Source organism: Lytechinus pictus, chromosome 17, assembly GCF_037042905.1.
Source record: "Lytechinus pictus isolate F3 Inbred chromosome 17, Lp3.0, whole genome shotgun sequence".
NCBI classification, from domain to species: domain Eukaryota; kingdom Metazoa; phylum Echinodermata; class Echinoidea; order Temnopleuroida; family Toxopneustidae; genus Lytechinus; species Lytechinus pictus.
Window position 1 is genome coordinate 25,268,043 of NC_087261.1, and position 23,889 is coordinate 25,291,931.

The window sequence follows — 23,889 nt, forward strand, 5'->3', positions numbered from 1 at the left end:
GAAAAAGAAAGGAAGAGAAAAAAGAAAGGAGAGAGGGGGAGAGAAAGAAAGAAAGAAAAAAAAATGAAAGAAAAATAGGGGTACTAACTTTGAAGAAGGTTACGACTTTTAGAGTAAAGACAACCAGTTGGCAAATCCAACTCCATGTAGCCAGGCTTAGAACCCCTACTAGTCAGCAAAATACAAAGGACAAAACAGATGGAGCTATAATAACACACAAAGTAAGCCCCCGGTCCTCCCCCAATATAAACAAGCATGTGAGTTAGCAAATTTTACCACAATTATTGACGATTTAACAAACACATTAGTTTTCTTAAATTAGAGGCAAGACTAGGTAAATAAAAATGGGGATGGGATGAATTTTTAAGGCTTAAGTTGAATAATCAAAGCCAAAGTATAGTTGGCAAATTAGAAAGTGGGCCTATTAAAGTGGCAGAACACTATACGCTCTACCAGTCAGCAAAGTGATGTACAAGTACTGCCCCGTTTCAGATCTGAAAAGAACAGAACACAAGACTTAAAAAACTGGTAAATCTGCAGTTGGCAAATTCATGAAGACAAGTCTACAACTTGTAGACTTGTCTACAGGTTTGCAGTTAGCAAAAAACACACAAAAAAATTAATTTTTAAGTTATTTTTACTAAATTCTGTCGCCAAAGATTTTTTTTTAATTTATGGTGTCAGAATGTGCTTGGGGTGGGGATGGGTGGGAGAGGGGCAGGTTCGGGTTGCATCATTCCTTGTGCTCGCATTGTCTGAATAATGAGATATATAGTCCTGTTGTATTTTAAGTCCATAAAGATTATGCACCAAATTATCTCCTCGCACTTCAAGTTATTATTGTTTTATGTAGTGACATATGTTTTTTTCATGACTATATATTTGAAGTGATTGCCCCCTTTTAAGTCCTTAATATAAAACATTTCCAGTCTGTGCTAACGTTCGCATTGGTGTGGACCGATATAGATACCGGGCTGGTGTTAAATCGACACCGGCCTTTTTGCAGTGCACGAATTCCTAAAGACAGTCCTTAAAATGTCCCTTTTCTGATCTAATTATAACAAATTTCCAGCTCGCGCTTCGCGCTCGCATCACTTAATTAGTGAAATAGTAAATTCCTACAAACAAGCCATAGAATGCCCCTCTTCAGGTCCGAATTTCAAAAATTGTCAGCTCGCACTTCTCGCCCGCAATATTGTATTAGTGAAATACGTATCATGTTCATGATTAAAATTACCACAAAAAGTGCTTCATGTACCAGTGTAATTCTAACAAAATCAGCAAGCGCTTGGCGCTCGCATTAGATGACTATGATGAGATACGTACGCACTTCATAAATTCCAAAAGATAGTCCTTAAAATGTCCCTTTTTATGGTTAAGTTATACCAAAAATTTCAGCTCGCGCTTTGCGCTTCCATTGTTTGTTTTGTGAGACAGGTACGTATCATGATTACAAAACATTTCTTATAATGTCCCTTTTTAGGACTGAATATCAAACATTTTCAGCTCGCGCTTCGCGCTCGCGTTATTTGACCACTAAGATACATATCCGTTTAATGGCACAGTCCTTAAAATGTCTCTATTAGGTCAGTATACCTGGCAATTGAGCGCGCTTCGCGCGCCCACTTAATGACTCAAAATTTTTGCTGGTGCCCCCCCCCCCATGCCGTGACCCACGATACGCCACTGTTAGCAGTAGCACTCTTGAAATTTTAGTTGAGACATCTTGCACAGAAGGTCAATTAAAAATTAACAAATCTTTGATTTTGATATTATTAATGCATATAGGGCATTATACTGCAAGTTAGCAACTATGGCACAGTAGCCTTTCTATTTTGATCCAAATATTTATTTTTACAGTGCAAATATCTTTGTATATCTTTGTATAATTTACCTTAAAGTATTCACCAAATGCCACTAATTCAATTCTAAAAATTCAAAATCTTTTAGCATGTGATTATTGTAGGGGGGGCACATCCCCCATCAGACTCCCCCTGTGCTCACGTTGGCGCTGTCACGCCAAATTTAGTTGGCAAATTTAGCTGGTACACCCCCCCCCCAACAAAAACAAAATGCTTCTGGCTACGGCCCTGACCATACGCATATGTAACAGAGGCCTTTGGTTCGAACCCATGTCGCCGAATTGAGAAAACCTCTCCTTTTCACCTGATCTAATGCCCTACCGATATGTTATACCTCAGTCATATTTCCCCTACGACAGCCGTTTTATCTCATTTTATTCAAACCAACCATATGTAGCTGGTACAGAAAAAATGTTAAAACGGATGTTTTCTACGCGCCATACGGCTGCCGTAGGGGAAATGTGATTGAGGTATTATTCTGATGAGGTTTCGATGAGTGTATAACGAAATGTGGTTACCTGTTATGACACAAATGCTGAACCGGGTCAAAAGAATCACAAGAAGCACAATGGTGATCCGATTCTGATCCATGTCGAATAATGTTATAATCACCTAAGAATCTGCATAAATTAAAAAGGATCAAATCAACCAGACTAATTAATTTTGAGATACCGATTGGTGGTAGTTGTGAATCAAGTCGAAGATGTACAATCTTAAAAACATTTCGTTAAACAATTTATAATATTCGTGTCAGAAAAAAAAACTCTCTAAATGAATTAACTTTTTTTATAGATCGTATTAACCAAGGACAAATTTAACTCAATTCATTTCAAGTTATTTGGTGAAATGTGTTGTACCTCACACTGATATATATCATTCTTATAAAGAGTACACTCGTTGATACCAATAATGACTCAAAACACATTTTGATATATTTGTTGACCGACAAAATTTAGAGAGAATTCATTTACAGCCTAGGGGCGTACAATATGTACCGTGAGTGAATGTAATCGGGAACTTCCTTGTGCCGAGTCAGGCGCCTCCGTCCACTCTCCCTACTCTCACAATAATGAATATCATATTCCATTCAATATCGATTTTATTCATTTGAAAGTCATCTTCGGATAATAGAATCATAGGAAGGCAATAATGACAATTACCTTTTCAAATATTTGTGCTCCAAACATGCCAATGTAATCTGAGATGGAGATTAAAATCCCTCTGTACCATTCAAGACGAGCGGATGATCCTAAGTAATATTCCAATATATCAATGCATGCTGATACCATGCACTGTTGACATTAGAAGGTTTGCTACAGTCATGTGAAAGAGAGTACTGCAAATTGTATCGTTAAAGGGATGGTCCGGACTGAAAATATTTATAGCTTTATAAATAGAGTAGAATTCTCTGAGCAAAATGCCGAAAATTTCATCAAAATCGGATAACAAATAACAAAGTTATTGAATTTTTAAGTTTAGCAATATTTTGTGAAAACAGTCGTCATGAATATCCATTAGGTGGGCTGATGATGTCACATCTCCACTTGTTCTTTTGTATTTTATTATATGAAATTAGGTTTATTCAATTTTTTTCCTCCAAGAACTAGAAAAATTGGATTGACAACTGATTTAGTGCATTAGATATTTATTGCTGCAACTTATTTCATTATTAGGGAGACATATTGTTCACACAAGTATGAAATAATGAAAAATTATGATTTTATGTAATAACATAAGAAAACGGAAAGTGGGGATGTGACATCATCAGTCTACCTAATGAATATTCATGACGACTGTTTAAAAAAAAATATTGCTAAACTTTAAACTTCAATAACTTTATTCTTTGTTATCCGATTTTGATGAAATTTTCAAGATTTTGCTCAGTGAACTATACTCTATGTATTAAGATTTTAATATTTTCAGCCCGGACCATTCCTTTAAATTCTTACACAGATTCACAAACGTCTTTCGTGACACTTGCCTTTCGGACTTCAAGCTCGCTTTCTTCGTAAAGTTTTTCTGTGACTACGCTGTTCTGTGACTATGCAGTTTTGTTGCACGAATCAGATTTCAAGTTTTCAATACCTTTTTGACGGCTATTGCCCCATTATCCAGAGACCATATAATTTGGGAAAACATGGCAGAAAACACTGTTCTTTATGGCACTCCTTTTATGTCATGAAGGAGTAGGCTCATGTTTGATTCATATGCAGTCTACCTGAAATCATTGAAACGATAACTGGATAATAGGTGAGCAGAGTCATTTTCAGAATCAAGTTCCTCTTTTTAGGAACGCGTATTCAACATGCTTATATCCTATTTGTAAAACGCTTGGGAATCATGACTGAAATTGGAAAAGTGTTTGTAAAGAAATTTATTCCCTAAAACCTTAAAGTTCATAAAGGAAATACTTCTTCATCCGTATTTCAAAATGCCTGTTATTGTTATCATCACATGTTATTATTTCAGTAAAAAGAAGTAGTAATAGCACCTACTACTAGTAGTGGTAGCAGGAGGAGTATAGTAGGAGTTGTAGTAGTAGTAGTAGTAGTAGTAGTAGTAGTATAGTAGTAGGAATAGTAGGAGTAGTAGTAGTATAGTAGAAGTGGTAGTGGTAGTAATAATGATATGGTAGCAGTTGTAAAAGTAGTAGGGGTAATAGCATGGGCGGAAATCTGTCCCAAAAGGTAGGGGGGACAACAGGGGCTGATCCAGCCTTCGCCAATAGGGGGGGGGGCGAAAACATTTTCAGTCATATGTTAATCCCCGATCGGCAGCTCGAAGGTAATTTTTGTCTGTTTCATTGAAGGAGTAGTCCTCATGGTCACTTTTTAGCTTTATCCTTATAAATCAACATAAATATATGATATCATTGTCCTTATTTATATAATGCGAGCGCGAAGCGCAGGCAATTTTTTGGGGAAAATTTATGTATTTGAACATTCTGGGCAATTTTTGTTATCCTGAAAAAGATGTATACAACTAAATATTTACTACGACCGCGAAGTGCGAGCAGAGGTTAACTGATGGAAAAGGTACCTGTTAAAGACTGCTTGCAATTAGCCATGAAGACGTTACATATTTCAACAATCAAATAATGCGAGCGCGAAGCGCGAGCTGAAATTTTTTGAAATTTTTACCTAAAGACTGGAAATTCTAAGCACTTTTTGTAACTTAAACATATAATAGGTATATAACTAAACAATTGATGCGAACGCGAAGCATGAGCGGAAGGTTTTGAGATTTAGACCTAAGAACGAGACACTCTGTTCATGTTTTGTAAATCATGAAAAGGATGAGTAATTGGGGTCTTTCTTACACCCGGTCCTTACATTAATAAAGCGAGTGCAAAATGCAGCCAGAAAATGTTCATATACGTTTAATTTGAATTGATCGAAAGGGTACTTGTTAAGGACTGCTTGCACTTAGCCATGAAGACGTTACATATTTCAACAATCAATGCTAGCGCGAATCGCGAGCTGAAAATTTTTGACATTTTTTCAAACAGAATCCAAAATTTTTTATCAATTTTTGTTATCGTGAACAGGGTAGCTATATAACTAAACAATTGATGTAAGCGAAGCTTGAGCAGAAAAATTCGAGATTTAGACCTAAAAACGGGACACTCTACTCATGTTTTGTAAATCATGAAAAGGATGAGTAATAGGGGATCTTTCTACATTAATAATGCGAGCACAAAGTGCGAGCAGAAAATTTTTGATATTGTGATCTGAAACTGGATAATGATTTAAATAGAGAACAAATTGAATATCTGAATAAACATGAGCGTGTTTCAGATTTAGACCTAGAATCTCGGCATTTTACACATCTATCAGCGAGCGCGAAGCGCGAGCTTAAACTATTTGATATTCCGATGTGAAAAAAGGAGTCAATTTTAGCTATATATTTCAAGCACTTTGTAGGAAAATTGTGAGGTGGATATGGATAACACTTAATAAAGAGCTGATATTTTTCATTATTATTTGAGATTTGACATAGGACCGGGACATCCTTAGGACAAGTCATATGAAAATGATGACTATCTTCCTATTCCTCTTACTATTAAGCGCAAGATGAAACAAAAGGGACAATTTAATCATTAAATTGATATCTTATTTATTAATGCATAATGCGGGCGAGAAAACTGATGATATTATGGCCTGAAAACTGGACATTTCAAGCACTTTTGTAATTAGGAATAGAATGCATCAGTTAAAACATTTTAACCATCAATGCGAGCGCAAATCGCGAGCCAAAATCTTTGATAAACTGTCATGAAAATCAATATTGAGACATACATAAATCGCCAATCAAAATACGAGTAGCACTATCTGCTACGTTTTGACAATCAGACTTGAAAAGGGATATTTTCAAACTAAATAGAATACACAAAAATAATAGGTACTGAATAAATCGAATTTTGCGAGCGCTCAGTGCGAGTAGAAAATTTCAATATTCAGACCATAAAAGCTGTAACTTTTACAGATCACTTTTTTAAAAATCCGTTTGTAAATCACACAAAATAATGAAAGTTTGATTTCCGAGGTGAAATGTATAATGTATATTAACTTCCAAACATGATATTTAAGCTCCATATTGAAAAATCACCTAACAGGCAATGCGATCGCGAAGCCCGAGCGAAAATTTTATATAGTGACATGAAAGATTCTTTTTATTTTCCAAGTTTTCCCCTCATCTTATTTTATTCACTCTGGAAAATTTGACAAGCAAAAAAAGACAAAGGTTTTCGCCCAAAATGTAAGGTCATTTAGTCCAAAATACACGTATTATTTCGAATGTGAATGATGCATTTTTCTCCATCATAAAAGACCAAAAATAGTAGGGGGACATTTGATATTGTGTCCCCCCTACTATTTTTGGTAGGGGGGACACGTCCCCCCTGTCCCCCCTGGGATTTCCGCCCATGGGTAATAGTAGTAGCAGTAGTAGAAGTAGTAGTAGTAGTAGTAGTAGTAGTAGTAGTAGTAGTAGTAGTAGTAGAAGTAGTAGTAGTATATGGTATCATTATCATCATTAGTAATAATAGTATGGTAGCAGTAGTAAAATTAGTAGGAGTAATAGTAGTAGCAGAAGTAGTAGTAATAGCAGGAGTAATAGTAGTAGCAGCAGCAGTAGTAGTAGTAGTAGTAGTAGTAGTAGTAGTAGTAGTAGTAGTAGTAGTAGTAGTAGTAGTAGAAGTAGTGGTAGTATATGGTATCATTATCATCATTAGCATATCCCATTCGTTTGTTATCTCTGATATCACCGGGGCCAGTTTTAACAAACTTACATATGTGGTAACGTTGACAATAATTGTGGCTACTATAGCCAAGTAGTTCTGGAGAAGTTTACCATTATCAATTCCATGTGAACGGGGTCCCGATGTTCTTGTCTCTCAAGGCAGACCACTCTCTCCTTCACTCACACACACACCCACCAAACCCCCTCACACACTAAAACACACACATACCTTAATGTAATTATCCTACCATACGTACACATACACACCCTCATCCTCATCTATCCTTTTTTATGCTCGCCCACACACACTAACCCACGCCAAAATAATGGCATCACACATACACACACACACACATAACTATATCAATTCATACACTCGCAAAGATCACTCGTCACGCACTCAAAGAACCTACGTGTTTGAGTTCATTTCTTCTTTTTTATTGCGCTCACAAATTTTCTCTCATACATGTAGAAAGCTATTTCTGCATTGAGCGTCTATAGATATTTACTTAAAGAGTTGTCCGTCGAATAAAAGGAAAAATATAAATCACATGAACATATGCAAACCGATCGATGTTCATGAAGCTGTAAAGTACTTCCTAGTAATTATCTCATATCTTTCTTTTTTTTTTTAACATTCCATTCTATATTATTTTGAATTTTGGAAATTTACATTGTAGTCGTTGAACTTATCATTGCCATAGGATCACTCTGAAAATGTTTCCGATTCACTTTTGCGAAATGCACATGAAAAGCCTTTGTAATGAATTTCTAAGATAAATCAGCTACTAACTAAACAAAAAGAATCTATTCGTGATATTCATGTTATTTATATATATTACATTGTTTAGTCATAATGGGTGTATTCTTTATTATGTATCCATGGTATTCATAGCATACATACCGTAGTAATAAGTCTAAATGTATGGTAGTGAATTGTATTACCGAACAATTTTCATGACATTCCATCTCCATCATGGCCTTCATTTTCACCATTATCACCATCATCCTCATTCATCTCCATCTTCATCATAAAATTATGAACAAAAAACATTTCCATTCTGCTTTATATTAATGTATGTATTGATTTAATGAGTTTTATTCCGGGGTTGTCATTTTATATCAAGCAATCTTTCTCCTGCAAACTGTAAATGTTAAATTCTATTTGTTGGTAGTAGATCATATTTGTTTAGAATGACTCTTTTATTTTGTATTTTCTTTCTTTATGATTCATACCAAAATCAATTCCCGATATATTATGTTTGTTACGTAATGACAATTGTATTGTATACGAATGTTATGAATGCAGAAGAAAAAATAAATCAAATCAAATGAATTCAATCATAGCAAACACATTATTCTCATAAAATTCACCATAAATGCACAATTACTTACAAAATGTAAATATGTAATATGTAAAAAAAAAAATTGCCGAATTCGTTTTTTCCTTTTTTACGATTACCTTCCAATCGGACCCCTCCTCGCATTTGAAATATTTTGGTCACTTGAAAAAGGCATCGTATTACCGAACGTGTGTTTTCTATGGGAAAAGTTGTGAAAACAACAAAATCACTGAAGAGCTATTTTGACCATATTTGATTATTCTTAGGATTTAAGACTTTGAAAATGTGTTTTGACCATTTTTAATCATCTTTCTATTCAAGTTCCCTTTGGAAGGATGTTACAAAGTTTTGAGAGTATGAAATTATTTTCTGACGCGCGTTCGATAATACAAGGCCGGTCGGTAATTAATACAATCGCTCACTATACATGTATATGAGTTGGTCTTCAGTAGATTCGTCGGTTGGTTGACCCTGTTAGTAACTAGCGAGTTTCCGCTTCCACGTCGCACGATAGATTAAGGAACATAGATAATCTATTGTCAAATGCCCTTCAAAACAAAGCACAACCAATAAGTCTTTGTTGTTAATTGGTGAATCAAGACAGCAGTATCGTCTTGTGCTCTGGACAACGACATATTTGCAATTTTTCGTCAGCTCCAGAGCTTAGGACAAACTGCTGTTCGGGATCATACCGAAATTTTCGACAAAGACCTCCCAGCTGCTATTTGTCATTTGATGGTCGATTTCAATACATTTACTGTGTTCTTGAATCCGTCCCGTTACAGGTTCGAAAGCTCCCTACTGACTAGGTAGAACCCTTTGGCAGACTGAGTCCGCTATGGCATGGGGACCTGACAGCTTTCAAGGACAGCATGACATTCCCTCAGGTAGGTCGGGACCTGCGTTACACTAGAGAGAAAAAAGACCCCTTGTAAAGTCGAATTTCTTACTAGCTTGTATCTTAAAGTTTTGTATAAACCTAAAGCACTGTATACTAATTATATATATACTGGTGCGACGAAGCAACTGTTAATGGGTCGAATTTTCTAGGAAAAGGGATTTCCATTGGTCATTCAAAACCTTCTGTATTCTCCCTCCCCCATCCCCTCGCTCTGCATGCCTATTTTGCTCTCCCGAACCTTTCCCCACTCCCCCCCCCCCTCTTTCTCTCTCTCTCTTATTCCCTCTCCAATCTATCCTTATCCTCTCCTCTTCTCTAAATCATTCTATTCCTCCAAAAAGTGTTTCGTAAGTATCAATTCCAGTGTTGAATAATTACGTACTCACTTTTTTTTATGATTTGACACGAATTTTTAATTATTAATATTATCATTATTATCATCATCATTATTAATATGATTATTACCATCATCATTATCATTATCTGATTGAAAGCTAGTACAATGCTACCAATCAGGTTACTGGCTTTGTTTCAAACATAACAATAATTGATCGAGGATTGCGATCGAGGTGCCAACAAAGCCGACGCTTAGATTCTCAATTAATATCACTTATGAATAGCAACTTCAGCACAGGCCGATACAACTTTACCTCATTAGAGATAAAAATAATCTAAAGATGATAAATAAGGTATGTGCAGTGCAATGCAAATATCAATCTTTGCCGCCACTATACTTACATAAACGAAGGTGAATATCAACTCTGTTGTATTTTACTTCGGTCAATATTTTCATGGCCTACACAATTATTTTTATAGAGAAAATGTGATTTCACAGCTCTCTCAATATATCGCCAATGGTTGTCACATCAATAAATAGTCATTGAGTTCAGGGGAGGATCCAGGATTTTCGAAAAGAGGGGCACATTTTTCCGAGGGAAAATTTGACAAGCAAAAAAAAATATATATATATAAAAGGTTTTTAACCACAAATGAATGATATTTCGTCACCGAAAAAATTGGACGAGCAAAAAAAAAGCCTTCACTTTCAAAAGGGGGCATGCTTTTGTTCTAATGGCATTTTTACATTACAAATCTTTATTTTGCTTCTCAAAAAGGGGGGCACAGCCGACCCGTGCCCCCCTCCCCTGGATCCGCAAGTGATTGAGTTATAACTTGTATCATAATTGCAATGATCATATGCACGATAATAAATACCTAACATGAGTCCTTGTCATTTTCAACAGTAGATAGCGAAAATAGCGACTCATAATATTTACCGAACACATGGCCATATTCTTAAAGCATCACTAACTTCAGACTTACTAGTATGCATGGCAAGTACATCAAATTAGTAAGCTTACTTTAGTCATGACCTATTCGCAAAGGTATACTAGAGGCTAAATAAGCATACTAACGTTAGTAAACTAAAAACATAACTTTATCACTTACTTGAAATTAGAAAGGCTTCGTTAATGGCAAGGACTTACAAATAGAAATGTAGTAAGCTTACAAAAGTCGTTATTGCTTTGATAATTTAATGTCTTTCTTTTTTCGTTAATTTGGAAATCCACCCTCACGCCTTTCCATTTGTTTTTATTCTAAGAAAAAATTAAATAAGAAACCATGTCAACGGAGGTTATTGGCGCCAATTCATTAATGACAATAGATTTATTGATAATTTCCTCAAGAAAATGATAAATACTTCACATATGCATCCAAAATATGATGACCACACAATTCTTACATAACATAGTTCTGTGAAAACCACATTCAGTTAACCATTAGCCATCAAAAGTTGGCAATTAACTGAAATTATCTTTCGTTGTAGCTTACTTTTCATTTTCCATTTCATTTCATATGAGATGCCAAAAAATAAAAATGATTTTAAAAATCATTACTCTGTTTTTTTATTCCTCAGCTTATATTAAAAATAATTTGATGTGAACATGGCAAAGATATATTTCCCTACTTTCTTACTTGATTCATTACAGCACCAACATTCAAGTTCATATAAAAATATAAATATATAAAAACAGGGCATAATAGTGTGAACGATGAAAGAACGTTGAGAAAACACAATTAGAAGAATTTCATTTAAAAAGAAGTAAAAATGTAAAATCATTCATTACAAGAAAATACCTGTAGATTTCCTTGAAAATAAAAGCTCATGGTTAGATAAATACAGCTATTATATTACGTTCATAGTATTGATACAGTGTACATGATGATTTAAGCATAGTAATAAAATGTGTAATAAATTACACAGTAAAGCTGATTTTGCATTATGTTCCATGTAATGTACACTTGCTGTGGACAAACAGTAGAACACGGATGGACAGCGGGGCACCCTGTCGGAGTCACCACCATGTTTGCGCTAATGTATATAAAATAAGATAATTGAAATCATTTCATTGACAAAGTGCAAAAGGAAATTGGTTATGTGACATTTTGGACTTTCTTGTGCATACACTGCCCATGTGATTATCATTGATTCGTTACAGTAGTTAAAAAAATGAAAGCTTTTAAAAACGTGTGTACCATCTCCTATTAAGGACATTACAAGTATGTTTTCCACATTGATCCAAATAAACGTAATGCTGGTTGAATGGACTTGGCTTCAACATGGTGGGGTATATGTTCAGTTGTTACTTATTCTCGCGAGGGTGTCACAAAATGACGAGCTTACATTGCATATAGTTCATTGTCAACCATGACAATGCCATATTCATCCGGATCTTCGCTGACTATATGTCCCGGCGCAGTGGACATGGCATAAAGTCCTGTATCGTCATTATCAGCCAATGTGTAGGGTCCCTCCCCGGTATTTTCCCTATTTTCCAGTCCTGCTGGGTTTGCAGCGACATCCTCGCGACCTTCCGGAGCTCCTCGGCTCTTGTCGGGCATAGCGTACAGCGCGGCGAATTCTTCCGGAGCCTGTCCGTCGCTACTCTTCCCCGTCTTGTCAGGCTTCGCGTAAAGCGCGCCAAAATCCTCTTGCTGCTTGATTTTCGTCGTCTTGTCCGGCATGGCGTACAGTTCGTGACTGCCGCCATTCGGTGGCAGCCGAGCTGTTTCATTATCAGGCGATCCGCCATCTTGTCTCTGAGGTACATCCGTATTTCCTTGCTCTTTTACAGATGAATAGTAGGTATCCTCTGTTCCTGGCTGTTCTTGGTCCGTCATGGAAGAGTAATAGGTAACATCGTTATCCGTGGAAGATTCAGGGGGAGCATGTAGGGATTCATCTGTCATGTCTACGAACATGTCGTGGTAGAGGTTATCCTGCGTGCGGTTCGGGCTTGAAGGTTCCACCATGGTCATGCCGTGTGAATGTGGTACTTTTGTTTGCCTTCGAGATCTGTAAATTGAAAATTGAATGAATTTGATATTTAGTGAATTAAAGTGAATACTGTGAAATTACATCACCGCTCATTGGTTTCTTTGGGGAAAGTGGTAGATCAGCATGAGGCCACTGTGTAATTTGTCCAAGTATATCAATCGTTAAATCAACTATACTGTCATCGGTATTATAATAGAAAGTACATCGCAACGCTTTTCGTGGTTTCAGTCATTTCCTACTATCTGATTTCCTAGTAAATGAATGTCGAGGTATACGTACCGTTTTCTCATACAAAGAACCACAACAATAACGATGACGATTATGACCACAACCACACCGCCGGCGACACCAGCGTATAATCCTGTAAAAAAATCAAATAAAAGAAATGATGACATGCTTACATAACGTTCAATTCCCTCTGAGTCAGCATATTTCCCTTAGCAATACATTAATGATCCAGTACTACCGAGTTAGGCGGAGAAATAGGCATGCCTCTAGTTAAGAGAAATGTCCTGCCAAGTCCCAAGATTAGATCCAAAAATGTCAGGTAACTGACAAGGACCATAAAAAATCGTGTCTTTTACTTGAGATAAAATAGATTTTTCCCTCTAATTTATTGCGGTATTAAAATGTTAACATGGCAACACACTTCCCATCGCATTTGCTAAATCTGTGCTGTTCCACTTTGATTCCATTATAATAACTTTCAAAGGAGTTGTCGAAGTTCCGTTACCAAAATGTGCCTAGTGTTAAAAATATGAAGGCAAATTAAGTTTTAACGAGTGGGTAAGGGCACCATGGATCTTTTTAGGACGATATAATTGATGTTCTCCGAAAGTAAAGCCGTTCAATATTACTATCATTATTAATATCATTATCCAAATCAGATATCATGTTTATATTAAATGTTTATAAGGCTCTGAGCATTACCATTGTGATAAACTGACACAAATATTGCACGAGCTGGAACTCGCAATGCTTTTTGACAGCCCCTCTCGCCCACACACGCACACTCTCACGTAGGCGCCAACACACGCACCCTCACAAACACGCAAACACACATACACATCGTCACATCCTCTCCCTCATTAGCACGCACTTTTCGCAAACCTCAGGACGCGGACATTAGGGTCCCTAACACACGGGTTATGATTAATTGTACACTCGATTTTACGATTGATTTTACATTATAGTCAATGGAATCAATCCTTGAAAACTGTTCTACAATCATTGCTAAGCTTTGTGTTACAGGCCCTAGATCTGCGTTTCGTGTACAAAACGTGACACCATGCATGCCATTTCAAGTTGTGAGATTATATCCCGTGTTTTCAGGCTTACAGTTACATACGACTGGTCATTATACCATGCCCGCCTGAGCCCGGGGTTGTACTCCGGCAGTTGGGCTCGGCTGGATATATGAGAAACGCTAGGCTTACATGGTAGATTATGACATGGATATGAAAGTGGTTTTTCAAACAAATCGAGTACATATTAAGTGGGAAAAAACTTACTGAATTAAGGCTTATTAATATATCATTACAGTCCATCTAATCGATATTGTATCTAACGTGAATTATTGGTTGATCACTGGCAATTGAATCCATGGGTCATATTCACCTCTCCAGCTAAACAATTTCGCATGCGTTGATACATGTATGTGCACAGCATGCCATAATCGTCTCAAAAACCATCCGAATTTGCGGGGGGTGCTTGTTTGTTTGTTTTCTTCTTGCTCACTCTTCCTACACAAACGGCAAGCCATCTCGTAAATGTGATGGGCATTATATTTTACTTTCCCCCGAAATGGGGCTAATATTTCAAATTCCCGGGGGACCAATTCTATTGACGAGTGTATACCAGGCGTGACCATGGGGTTTCGAAAAGCACCATAAACAAGGGAAACGATTCTTTTCCAGATTATGAACATGCATCCATTAACAAGTTTTTCGCGTGTGAAACCCTATCCTAACAAGTATTGGAAGTTTGACCGTACAGACGACCAATTTGGTTTCCGTAAAGATTTTAGCACATCGCTCAGTATATTAAAATTTACAGATTTTACCTTAGAAGAATTGAATAGAAGTAATTTTTGTTGTGGACTATTTTTGGATTTATCCAAGGCTTTTGACACCATCGATCACCACATTCTTTTGAAAAAAAAATGAATTATTATGGGGTTCGTGGTATTCCACTGCAGTGGTTTGCCAGTTATTTATCTAATCGTAAACAGTATGTGGTGATCGATGGTGTTGAATTCAATCACATGAATATCGATGTCGGTATTCCACAAGGTTCAGTTTTAGGGCCGCTTTTGTTTATTTTATATGTAAATGATATTCTTTTCTCATCGAAAATATTTAAGATCTCCTTGTTTGCAGACGACACTGCTGTTTTATGTTCTCACTCTAATTTACCTAAATTGATTTCTACAGTTAATTCTGAGTAATGTAACTTAAATGACTGGTTCAAATGTAATAAACTGCAACTTAATCTTGAAAAAACAAAGTATGTTATTTTCCATTCCAAAAAGAAAAAATTGTAAGTAATATTGAATATTTTAAAATTGATGGCATTGCTATTGAAAGGAAAGATTTATTGACTTTTAGGTGTCACTATCCAAGAAAACTTGGAATGAAAAAAACACATTGATCATATTTGTAAAATTCTAAAATGTATTGGAGTTTTGTACAGACTTAAGGATTGTTTGCCCCTCAGCATATAAATTAATATTTGTTATTCTATATTATTTCCCCATCTTAACTATTGTAATATTATTTGGGGTAACATCTTTAAATCAAATTTATCTAAATTGCTTATTTTACAAAAGAAAACTGTTTGTTTGTTAACAAATTCTCATTATATGAGTCCAAGTGTGCCTCTTTTTGTTAAACACAAAGTGTTACCTTTATTTAATTCGTTTAAATACATGGATTTTTATGTTTAAATTTCACAAAGGCCAGAAAATTCCAGAAAATTTCTCACGAATGTTTCAAAAAAATTCTCAAATTCATAATTACTCTACTAGACATCAAAACAACTTACGTATTCCTTTTTCTAAAATTAATTTTATTCGTAATTCCATCAGATATATCGGGGTGAAAGAATGGAATTCTCTCACTTCTGATATCAAAAACAGTACAACACTCTCACGATTTAAGTTACTATCAAAGTCATTTTTGTTCAATTATTTAAAGAACTCCAATCCCACCCTGTAATTGTAATAGTATTTCTTTTTCTTGTCTTATCTTCTATTCTATTCTCCTGTGTTTTTGCATTGTGTGATGATGTGTGGAAGTGTGTGTGTGTTTGTTTATTTATAACCTTTTTTTACCAGTTATGTTATTTGTGTATTTGTAGGGCACCGGCTATAAGCAGTCTTGCTTCTTAGTGGTCCTGACCATTAAGTAATTTGTAACCCGTTATATTTTGAATTTGTTTGTATCGTGTCATTTTTGTAAATATTTTGATGTCTTTTTAATGGTCAATAAATTGAATTGAATTTAATGTTTCCGTTGTAGATGCGAAATGAAAATAAATTATCATGTAACACAATTTGCATTGTAGGACAGTCTCGGACGGGCACAAAAGTCTCTTTCAAATTCTACTACCGTCGTAACGTTCCGTCCGCGTCTTCCAGCGAAAAGTCGGGATTAACGGACCAACGGTAAAATGCCATTACGTACGAATAAATTCGTATTGTTTTACGAAAATAAGTTAAATCTTCTCACCTATATCACCACCATCGCCACCCTTCCTGGGACGGACTACCGGTGACTGGCTCATCGCTGTCGTAATTGGAGGTGCTGTTGTTGGGGTGTCACTCTCCGTTCCCATGGAGATGGTAGGACTTACATCTGGGCTCGCTGTAGACGGACTAGGAACTGGTAAGGATTATAACAGTATTCACTTTAATTGTTCTTGTTAGTTGAAAGTTTGAGATTTCACTTTGTCAAATACTATTACGTCATTGCATTCGACTTGCTTTAAATTAAGCCATCGTCAGTGTTATTAGTGACAATGACGGTTTTGGGGGTGACACGACATTAGCTCCTGCGACAATTGCTCCGGGCTTAAATTCGTGTAAGATGTAGGGGTGGGGTTAGGGTTTCAATAGGGTTCTATCTTAGGTTTAGGTTTAAGGTAGGGTATAGTGTTAAATCCGGGGTTGAAGTTGGTCATTCGGTTGGTGTGTGGAATTTAGAGTGGAGGAATTGTCGCTGGAGAAAATTTCATTGAATCATAATGACGATCACTGGCGTACAAATGGAGGTTTGGGGGACACTACCCCTCAAAATTATCACGACCAAGAACAGGGGAGAAAAGAAAAAAAGCAAAAAAGTGAAATATAATTTTTTTGTATGTTATGTCAAAATCTCTCTCAAAAACATTATTATTAAAAATGTCAAACCTCTCGCTAGCCCGCTCGCATCTTTTGCTCCATTAGCCATAATTATCTGACCCCTCATTTTTGGGGGGTTTCATTACGCTACTGATGCGATAATAATATTCATGATATATCTCTTGATCTTGTTTTTAAATTCTTAAATCAAAATAATTGTTACAATTATCACTAGCATTATCCTTATCATAATTATCAATTTTACTTTCATTGTATAAATTTTATCATCATTATAACTATTACTAATGATATTAGTGGCAGTATTTTTATCATCATTTACTATCATCACCAACAAACACTCTAAAAACACTGAGTAAAAATTTACCCAATTTTGGATAGAAAGGGAACATGCATGTTTGCTGGGTATTTTTGGTTGCTCCATATTGGGCTATTTCAACGCAACATTGCGGGGTTTTTTTTAATGGTATCTTTTTACCCAACCAACATGCATGTTCCCATTTTACCCAATATTGGGTAAACCTTTTTAGAGTGAATAATATTTATCATCATTGTTATCATTTGTATTATTGATCGTTATCATTTTGATACCCGGCAGTAAACTGGTAAAAGAACAAAGGGCTGGAATTTGAAGAAAAGGAACTACGAGTGAATAAGCAATTTAAGAGGTAGAGGATTTTGAGGAAGATGAGGAAAATGAGGAGGAAAATAAACTTTGAACCAATACCCTTAACGTTTAGAGGAAATTTTACAAAAGTAAATAAGGTGAAGGGGTTATTTCAACCCAACAAATTGGAAACTTGAAGTAGTATCCTTACACGCATATGTAAGAATATCGCAGGCTAACAATTAAAAAGATTTGATTAGAAATATAGTAAGACTGAACTTGAACAAAAATCATAATTCCAACAGTAATCGGATGAAATATAATGAAGTCATCGATTTAGTCACACGTTCATTCTTCAACGAAATATCGAACTATGCATGTCGTCATATGATCTCCTTTCTACTTTATCACATATGATAACAGTGATTTCTTCTCCAGAAATTGTGAAAATAAGATGAAGAACAGATTAAATTGGTAAGACCGTCAGTGTTGCGATTCGTTTGTTACAAGTGAGATAACTTCATAATGCAAATGTATGAAGAAAACAATGAAGGACTTCATATAACATGGACAGAGCGAGTGACAAAAATTCATCAGCCCACTCAATTGCATATTCATGACGACAAATAAAAATGTTTCCTGAAATCATTCAAAACTAATACTCGATGGCTTCGTTATTACTCATCCGATTTTTATGAATTTATAGTTATTTGATTGCTTCATTTACTATATTTAATTGACATCATATTATTTTCAACCTGCAGTGCACTTTAAGCATTTTTTTTTTCATTTTTAAGTATCTATACAGTTTCACAATGCAAAAAAGGGCAATGCAAAGAATAGTCTCAGAAACACTGATTATAAAAATATATATTTACGATAATATTCATAAGCTTTAGTAAAAATGATTGCGTAAAATCATATCTGTGCCAGTGAATAATCATGCTCATTATTAAAACGGATGCAGATTGTTGAATTTCCGGGTATAAAACTAGGGGAAATTATTTGATATTATTTTTATCTGTAAGGTAAAAGTAGGTGTTGAGTTGCCCCTTTGAACATTTGATAAATTCATTCTAATTCAACACGTTATTATAATGGGAAGCTACCCAATGATGAAAAGAAGAAAATTGCGAGAATTTTTACAGCTGTTTCAAAGAGATGTGTGGAAGAAGATCCCAACACTTTCACTTTCCCTGCAGAAAGATGGTATCTATTGTGATCAATGTGATTATGAAAGTTTACCCGTAAATACCAATGAATTCTCAAATGTACAAAAAAAAATCAAAAACAAACAGGGGCGTCGATCTATATTTTGGATTTGGCGGGGCAAAGAAAGGTCAAAAATTTTCGGTGCGCTGTGCGCGCCAAGATATAGTAGTAAATTTTGCACACCAAAATAAAACACACCAAAAGTTGTGTGTTTAATAATATTTTTATGCCAGGTTTTATGTTTTTAAAGTGCATTCCGATGCTTTATATTATATATTTGCATTGAAAAGTGTTTATGAATATTTCAGGTTTAAAAATTATAGGGGAAAATCGATGTATGCCCCCAACAAACTATTTTCAATGGGGGCAGTCGTCCGCTCCCCAGTCTTCACCCTCCAGGATCGAAGCCTCTGAACAAATAGCATCGAATAAAACGTAACAATTATGCCAAAATAAGGAACGTAATGAAGTAAATTACAAGAGAGATTGTTGCACATTATCTAATGAGTGAAGAACAATGCTGAAAAAATAAGAAGTTTTTCTTATAATTATTAATTCATTATTGTAGTAGAATGCTGATATCCCATTACCATTTACCAAAAGCATGAACTGAAATTATGATAATATTAATAGATTGCTGTAAATTACCAGAAATGCTCAGAAATGTAAATGCATAAAAACAAAAGCCGGCATTCGATGGGTGATTAATACTTTATATCAAGCCTACCTGCTGTACTCTGAAAGGTTGGTGAACTTGTAGCCGAGATAGCTACCGCAGTTGATGCAATCGTCACATTGTTTGCTGTTATTTATTAATTTTCCAAACATAATCATAGAATTTAATGAAAACAACAAAACTGGCTTTGGGAATATCGGATATTAATGTTTGCTCTTTACCTCATTTCAATATCACACTCTCTTTTACTTCACTCCAAACTGTTGCCACTTTCATTTTGTAAAGAATGTAATATACTCGTATTGATGTCAATGCAAAAAACTTCATTGCGTTCATGTAAACGCCTTTCAAGTACCGGTTATCTTTAGATATAACAAATTTCAAGTAGCATCAAGTGTCTCTGTTCTTTGTTTTACTTATTTTCGTGTAAACCATATTTCGACAGTTTATTGTTTATTAATGAGCATACTTGAAAAGCAAAATGTTTACATTATCGAAATGTCCCCTGTGGACTTTGTCATCAAGACTACCTGACTCAGAGGCAAATTGAAACATTTCACTTTTTATTAATTATTGCATCCAAAAGCATTGTACTCACTTCTAAAGACAGCTATGTATCCTGAACCGCCACAGCTCTCGGTATCGTCCCCCTGGCATGCAGTTTGACAGCTGCTGTCTGATGCTACCTCATGCTTAGTGTAGTTATCACCTTCTTCGCCGCAGTAACATTCATTGCCATGTTCAACGCCCGCGTATACATAGTTAAATGTGGATGAAGCGTTGCAGTACTGGATGCAGTAGGATATAGTCATATCTGGCTCACTAAGTAAATTATCGCCAGGGAAAACTCGGTCAAAACGTTTGTCACCATAACATCCAAGATAATTTTCGCCTGGAAAATTAACAAACAGATATGTTACGTTGATTCCAGTAGCATCTCGCATGTCGTTGTGTTTTCTTCTCTTGGAGAAAAGGGTGGTCAAAAAATACCTTGTTAGTCGATCATGATTCTAGAAATACAATACTATATTTATTCTCTAATCTGGGGCAAATTATTCATGAAACTTTGCATCGTAATTAAAATCGCCAGGACCATTAACATTTGACATTTCCAATGATGGAACTACCATTGATGGCAGAGTTGTTATCTTTGCGAAATTCGAGCTATTAATTAACCCCCCCCCCTTAACTTTATTAAAATCAACCTAAGAGAAACTAATCTCTATTTAATGAATCTATAGCCTACCATGACATGAAGCTGCTCCAGCGCTTTGACAAGTTGGTGCCTGATGCAATACGCACCCTGCTAAATTGATTTCATCTGAAAAGAAATATATTAATTAAAAAAAACATATTAATTTTCTCTCTTGAAAATAAATAATTTGGTTTGGGTCTCATCTTAAAGAGAAGGTGAGCATGATAAGGGCCACAAAATTAACAATTTCCTTTTTTGTAAACATACTTCAACATAATTGCCAAATATTACGACTGGTCTTATACCGACTAGAGGAAGTAAAAATTTGAGAAATCATTCTGCTCGTTGCCAAGTTTCACCAGTCGTTTTAAATGAAATTAATCGAATTAATATACGGCAGATGATGCACTATTATGAAAGCTATTTTAATTTGACAGCAATATTTATTTATATAATTGTACTCCACAAAAAGAGAGATAGAACGATAAAACATACCAAAAATTTTCGTGAAACGATCATCAGTACCATTACTTCCAAGATGCACCTGAAGTCCTATTTCTTTGATGCGTGATTTATGTTGCTGTATGGTTTAATTGTCATGTTAATGCTATCTTCTATTGTATTCATTGTATATGACTTTTTGTAAAGGTATATGATACAAACGTGAATAGCGTTTCTTGAATACGAGTACGAGTATTACCTATTATTATTAAAACCACAAAAATGCCAAACACTTGTTTTTTCCGCGTTGGCAGTCTCATTCAGGATACTGCATTAATTTCAGAATATCAGTGGTCTGAATCCACAACATCATGTCATTCAATCATTCCATGTCATTCGACTATCGATTAAACGTTTGGAACAATGTTTGAAAATTTACTCGAGTCTATCTTCTTGTAAATTTCCCGGAGAAAATAAAGGGGCCTACTTACCACCATTACAACCTAGCCCTGTTGTGGGTGGAGTTGAATCCTGTTCATATGGCGTGCTTTTTATTGCTCTATTTGCCCCCGTGTACCCCAACTGCTTACAAATGACAATGACGTCATTGCTATCAAAATTCTGTCCACATGTTGTCTCCCATTGACCATCCTGCATTATCTGTACTGTCCCTTTATCGGGAGATGGACCGCCAACAAGACGTACATCTGCAGATAAATTGGTCAAGAAATTGTCAACAAGTTAACTATGAGTATGTTCTTCAATGTTTACTTCAATAATTAAAATAATAATTAAAAAAATGATAACAATAATAACATAGGGAATTTTTAGCGTACATATCCACCTTGTAAGAGGCTGTTCTCACTACGTTCCTAAAACTAGTTTACTGGAAACTAGTTTAGTGGAAACTAGTTTAACGCGTAGTGAGAACGGTCGAAGCGGTCTTGGAAGCGATCTTGCAAACCAGTTTGGAAAACCACCTCGCGATGTAGATCGCTTTGCCTCGTTAAACTGGTTTTAGCGTAAGTGAGGACACAACCGTTCTTCGGGAAGCGATCTTCGCACATTTTGAGCGCGCTACTCCACATGACAGGTGTAGAATGCATATGCTGCGGTTTCGAATTTCGCGCGAAACATTTCACCCCTATGAGAGCGTTTCCATAGCAACAAGAGCGCTTTACGTGAAGTGATTTTGAAAACCACTTTCGTGTGATCAAGTGGGAACGCTAGCAAAGCGATCTTCCAAGCTGGTTTCCTGAATCGGTTTCCAGTAAACTAGTTTTAGAAAGCGTAATGAGAACGGCCCCTTAGGTTGCTCAATGCGCTACTATATTCCGGGTACCGATCTCCGTTCTCACGGCTGAAATTGAAGAACTATAGGCCTACTTCATGCCGGTACCCATTTTCCACACCTGGGTTAAGTGTAGCGCATTGTGGATCAATTCTTGCTGAAGGAATTTACGCCAAGGCTGGGATTCGAGCCCATGACCCTCTGTTTCAGAGGTTGGAGACAAATCCACTGGGTCATAACCCTTCACGTTTTCACGTGGATTTACCAATTCAGGAAAGTTATCAACACCAACACTGTATCATTCTCTGAAAGTTACCATCGTAACCATGGTAACAGTCAGAGGCAGGTGCTTTTTCTTAGCCAATCAATTTTGAATTTAATTAGTATGCGCTGACGGTTGACGGCTGACGAATGTTGATGACACTCCTCCTAGGATAGTGGGCAAGTTTGTTTACTTTTTTAGTGTACGAAGTGCATTATGTAATGGTCACATGCTTAAAAATAGTTGAATAATTAATAACCTGCATTTCGATATTGAACATTTTAAGTCTTCCAATGTTCCTGTCTGCTCTTATGAATACCATGGGAAATGAATTGAAGTGAATTTAAAGGGAACTTTAACGAATTAAACATAAAAGTTGGAATTAAAGCTATCATCAAATAATTTAGTTCCCGCTGTCTAATAATTACAAAAGTTTACATAACTGTAATATTCCATAAAAGTAATGTCGAACACAAACTTATGTGTATCAAATTGTTTCGACTCTAAGATGTGAGTATTAAGGGGAAGCTCACCCTGATAGTCCAGGAAAAATAATGTTTGACCGCAAACAATATAATTTTTTCAACGAAATGCATTTCCATGAAGTCCCCAAAGTGACATACTAAAAGTCCAGAAAAATCCATGTAATGAAAGATGTCTAATTTGCATAACTCCAAAATGGCGGCTACCGTGAGAAATTTTCATGATTATTAATAGTAGTACAAACACTGATCTGATCATAGTACTTTCAAAAATTATGATAAAAGCATTAAGCTTTCACCCGTGTTATATCTTAGCATAGGCTTCATTTTGAAATCAGAATGTAAGTCAGATTTGACCTCTTCTGACCTATAGAGGTTAATGACCTTAAGGTCAACGACCTCAAAATATCAGAAAATTGATGTTTTGCACCATTAGCTCAAGATAAAAATGGTAATAATGAAAACAAAATTATTCAATATTGGCTTTCAAGGTATCCTGATATTTTAGAAAGAATTTGTTGGGTTATTAGCTTTGACCTTTGAACCCTGGAGAGCTAGAAAGGGTCAATGACCTTAACATTTTGGAATATTGACGCTAAGCATCACTGTTTTATGATAAACATGCCTCTCGTGTAAAAATTGCAATACTATTTATTTCAACACAGTGCATCTCCATGAA

The 23,889-nt window shown here is 35.8% G+C and overlaps 1 protein-coding gene across 1 annotated transcript; it reads right to left on the bottom strand.

Moving 5' to 3' along the window:
* Positions 1–9,733: 9,733 nt before the first annotated feature.
* On the bottom strand, positions 9,734–21,913 carry LOC129281003 (uncharacterized; the record flags this gene model as incomplete). Its single annotated transcript, XM_054916992.2, has 6 exons — positions 9,734–12,705; positions 12,967–13,048; positions 16,416–16,568; positions 20,138–20,431; positions 20,786–20,860; positions 21,667–21,913. Coding segments are annotated over 6 exons (1,527 nt in total), but the record flags the coding sequence as incomplete, so codon positions are not given.
* Between the last annotated feature and the right edge of the window lie 1,976 nt (positions 21,914–23,889).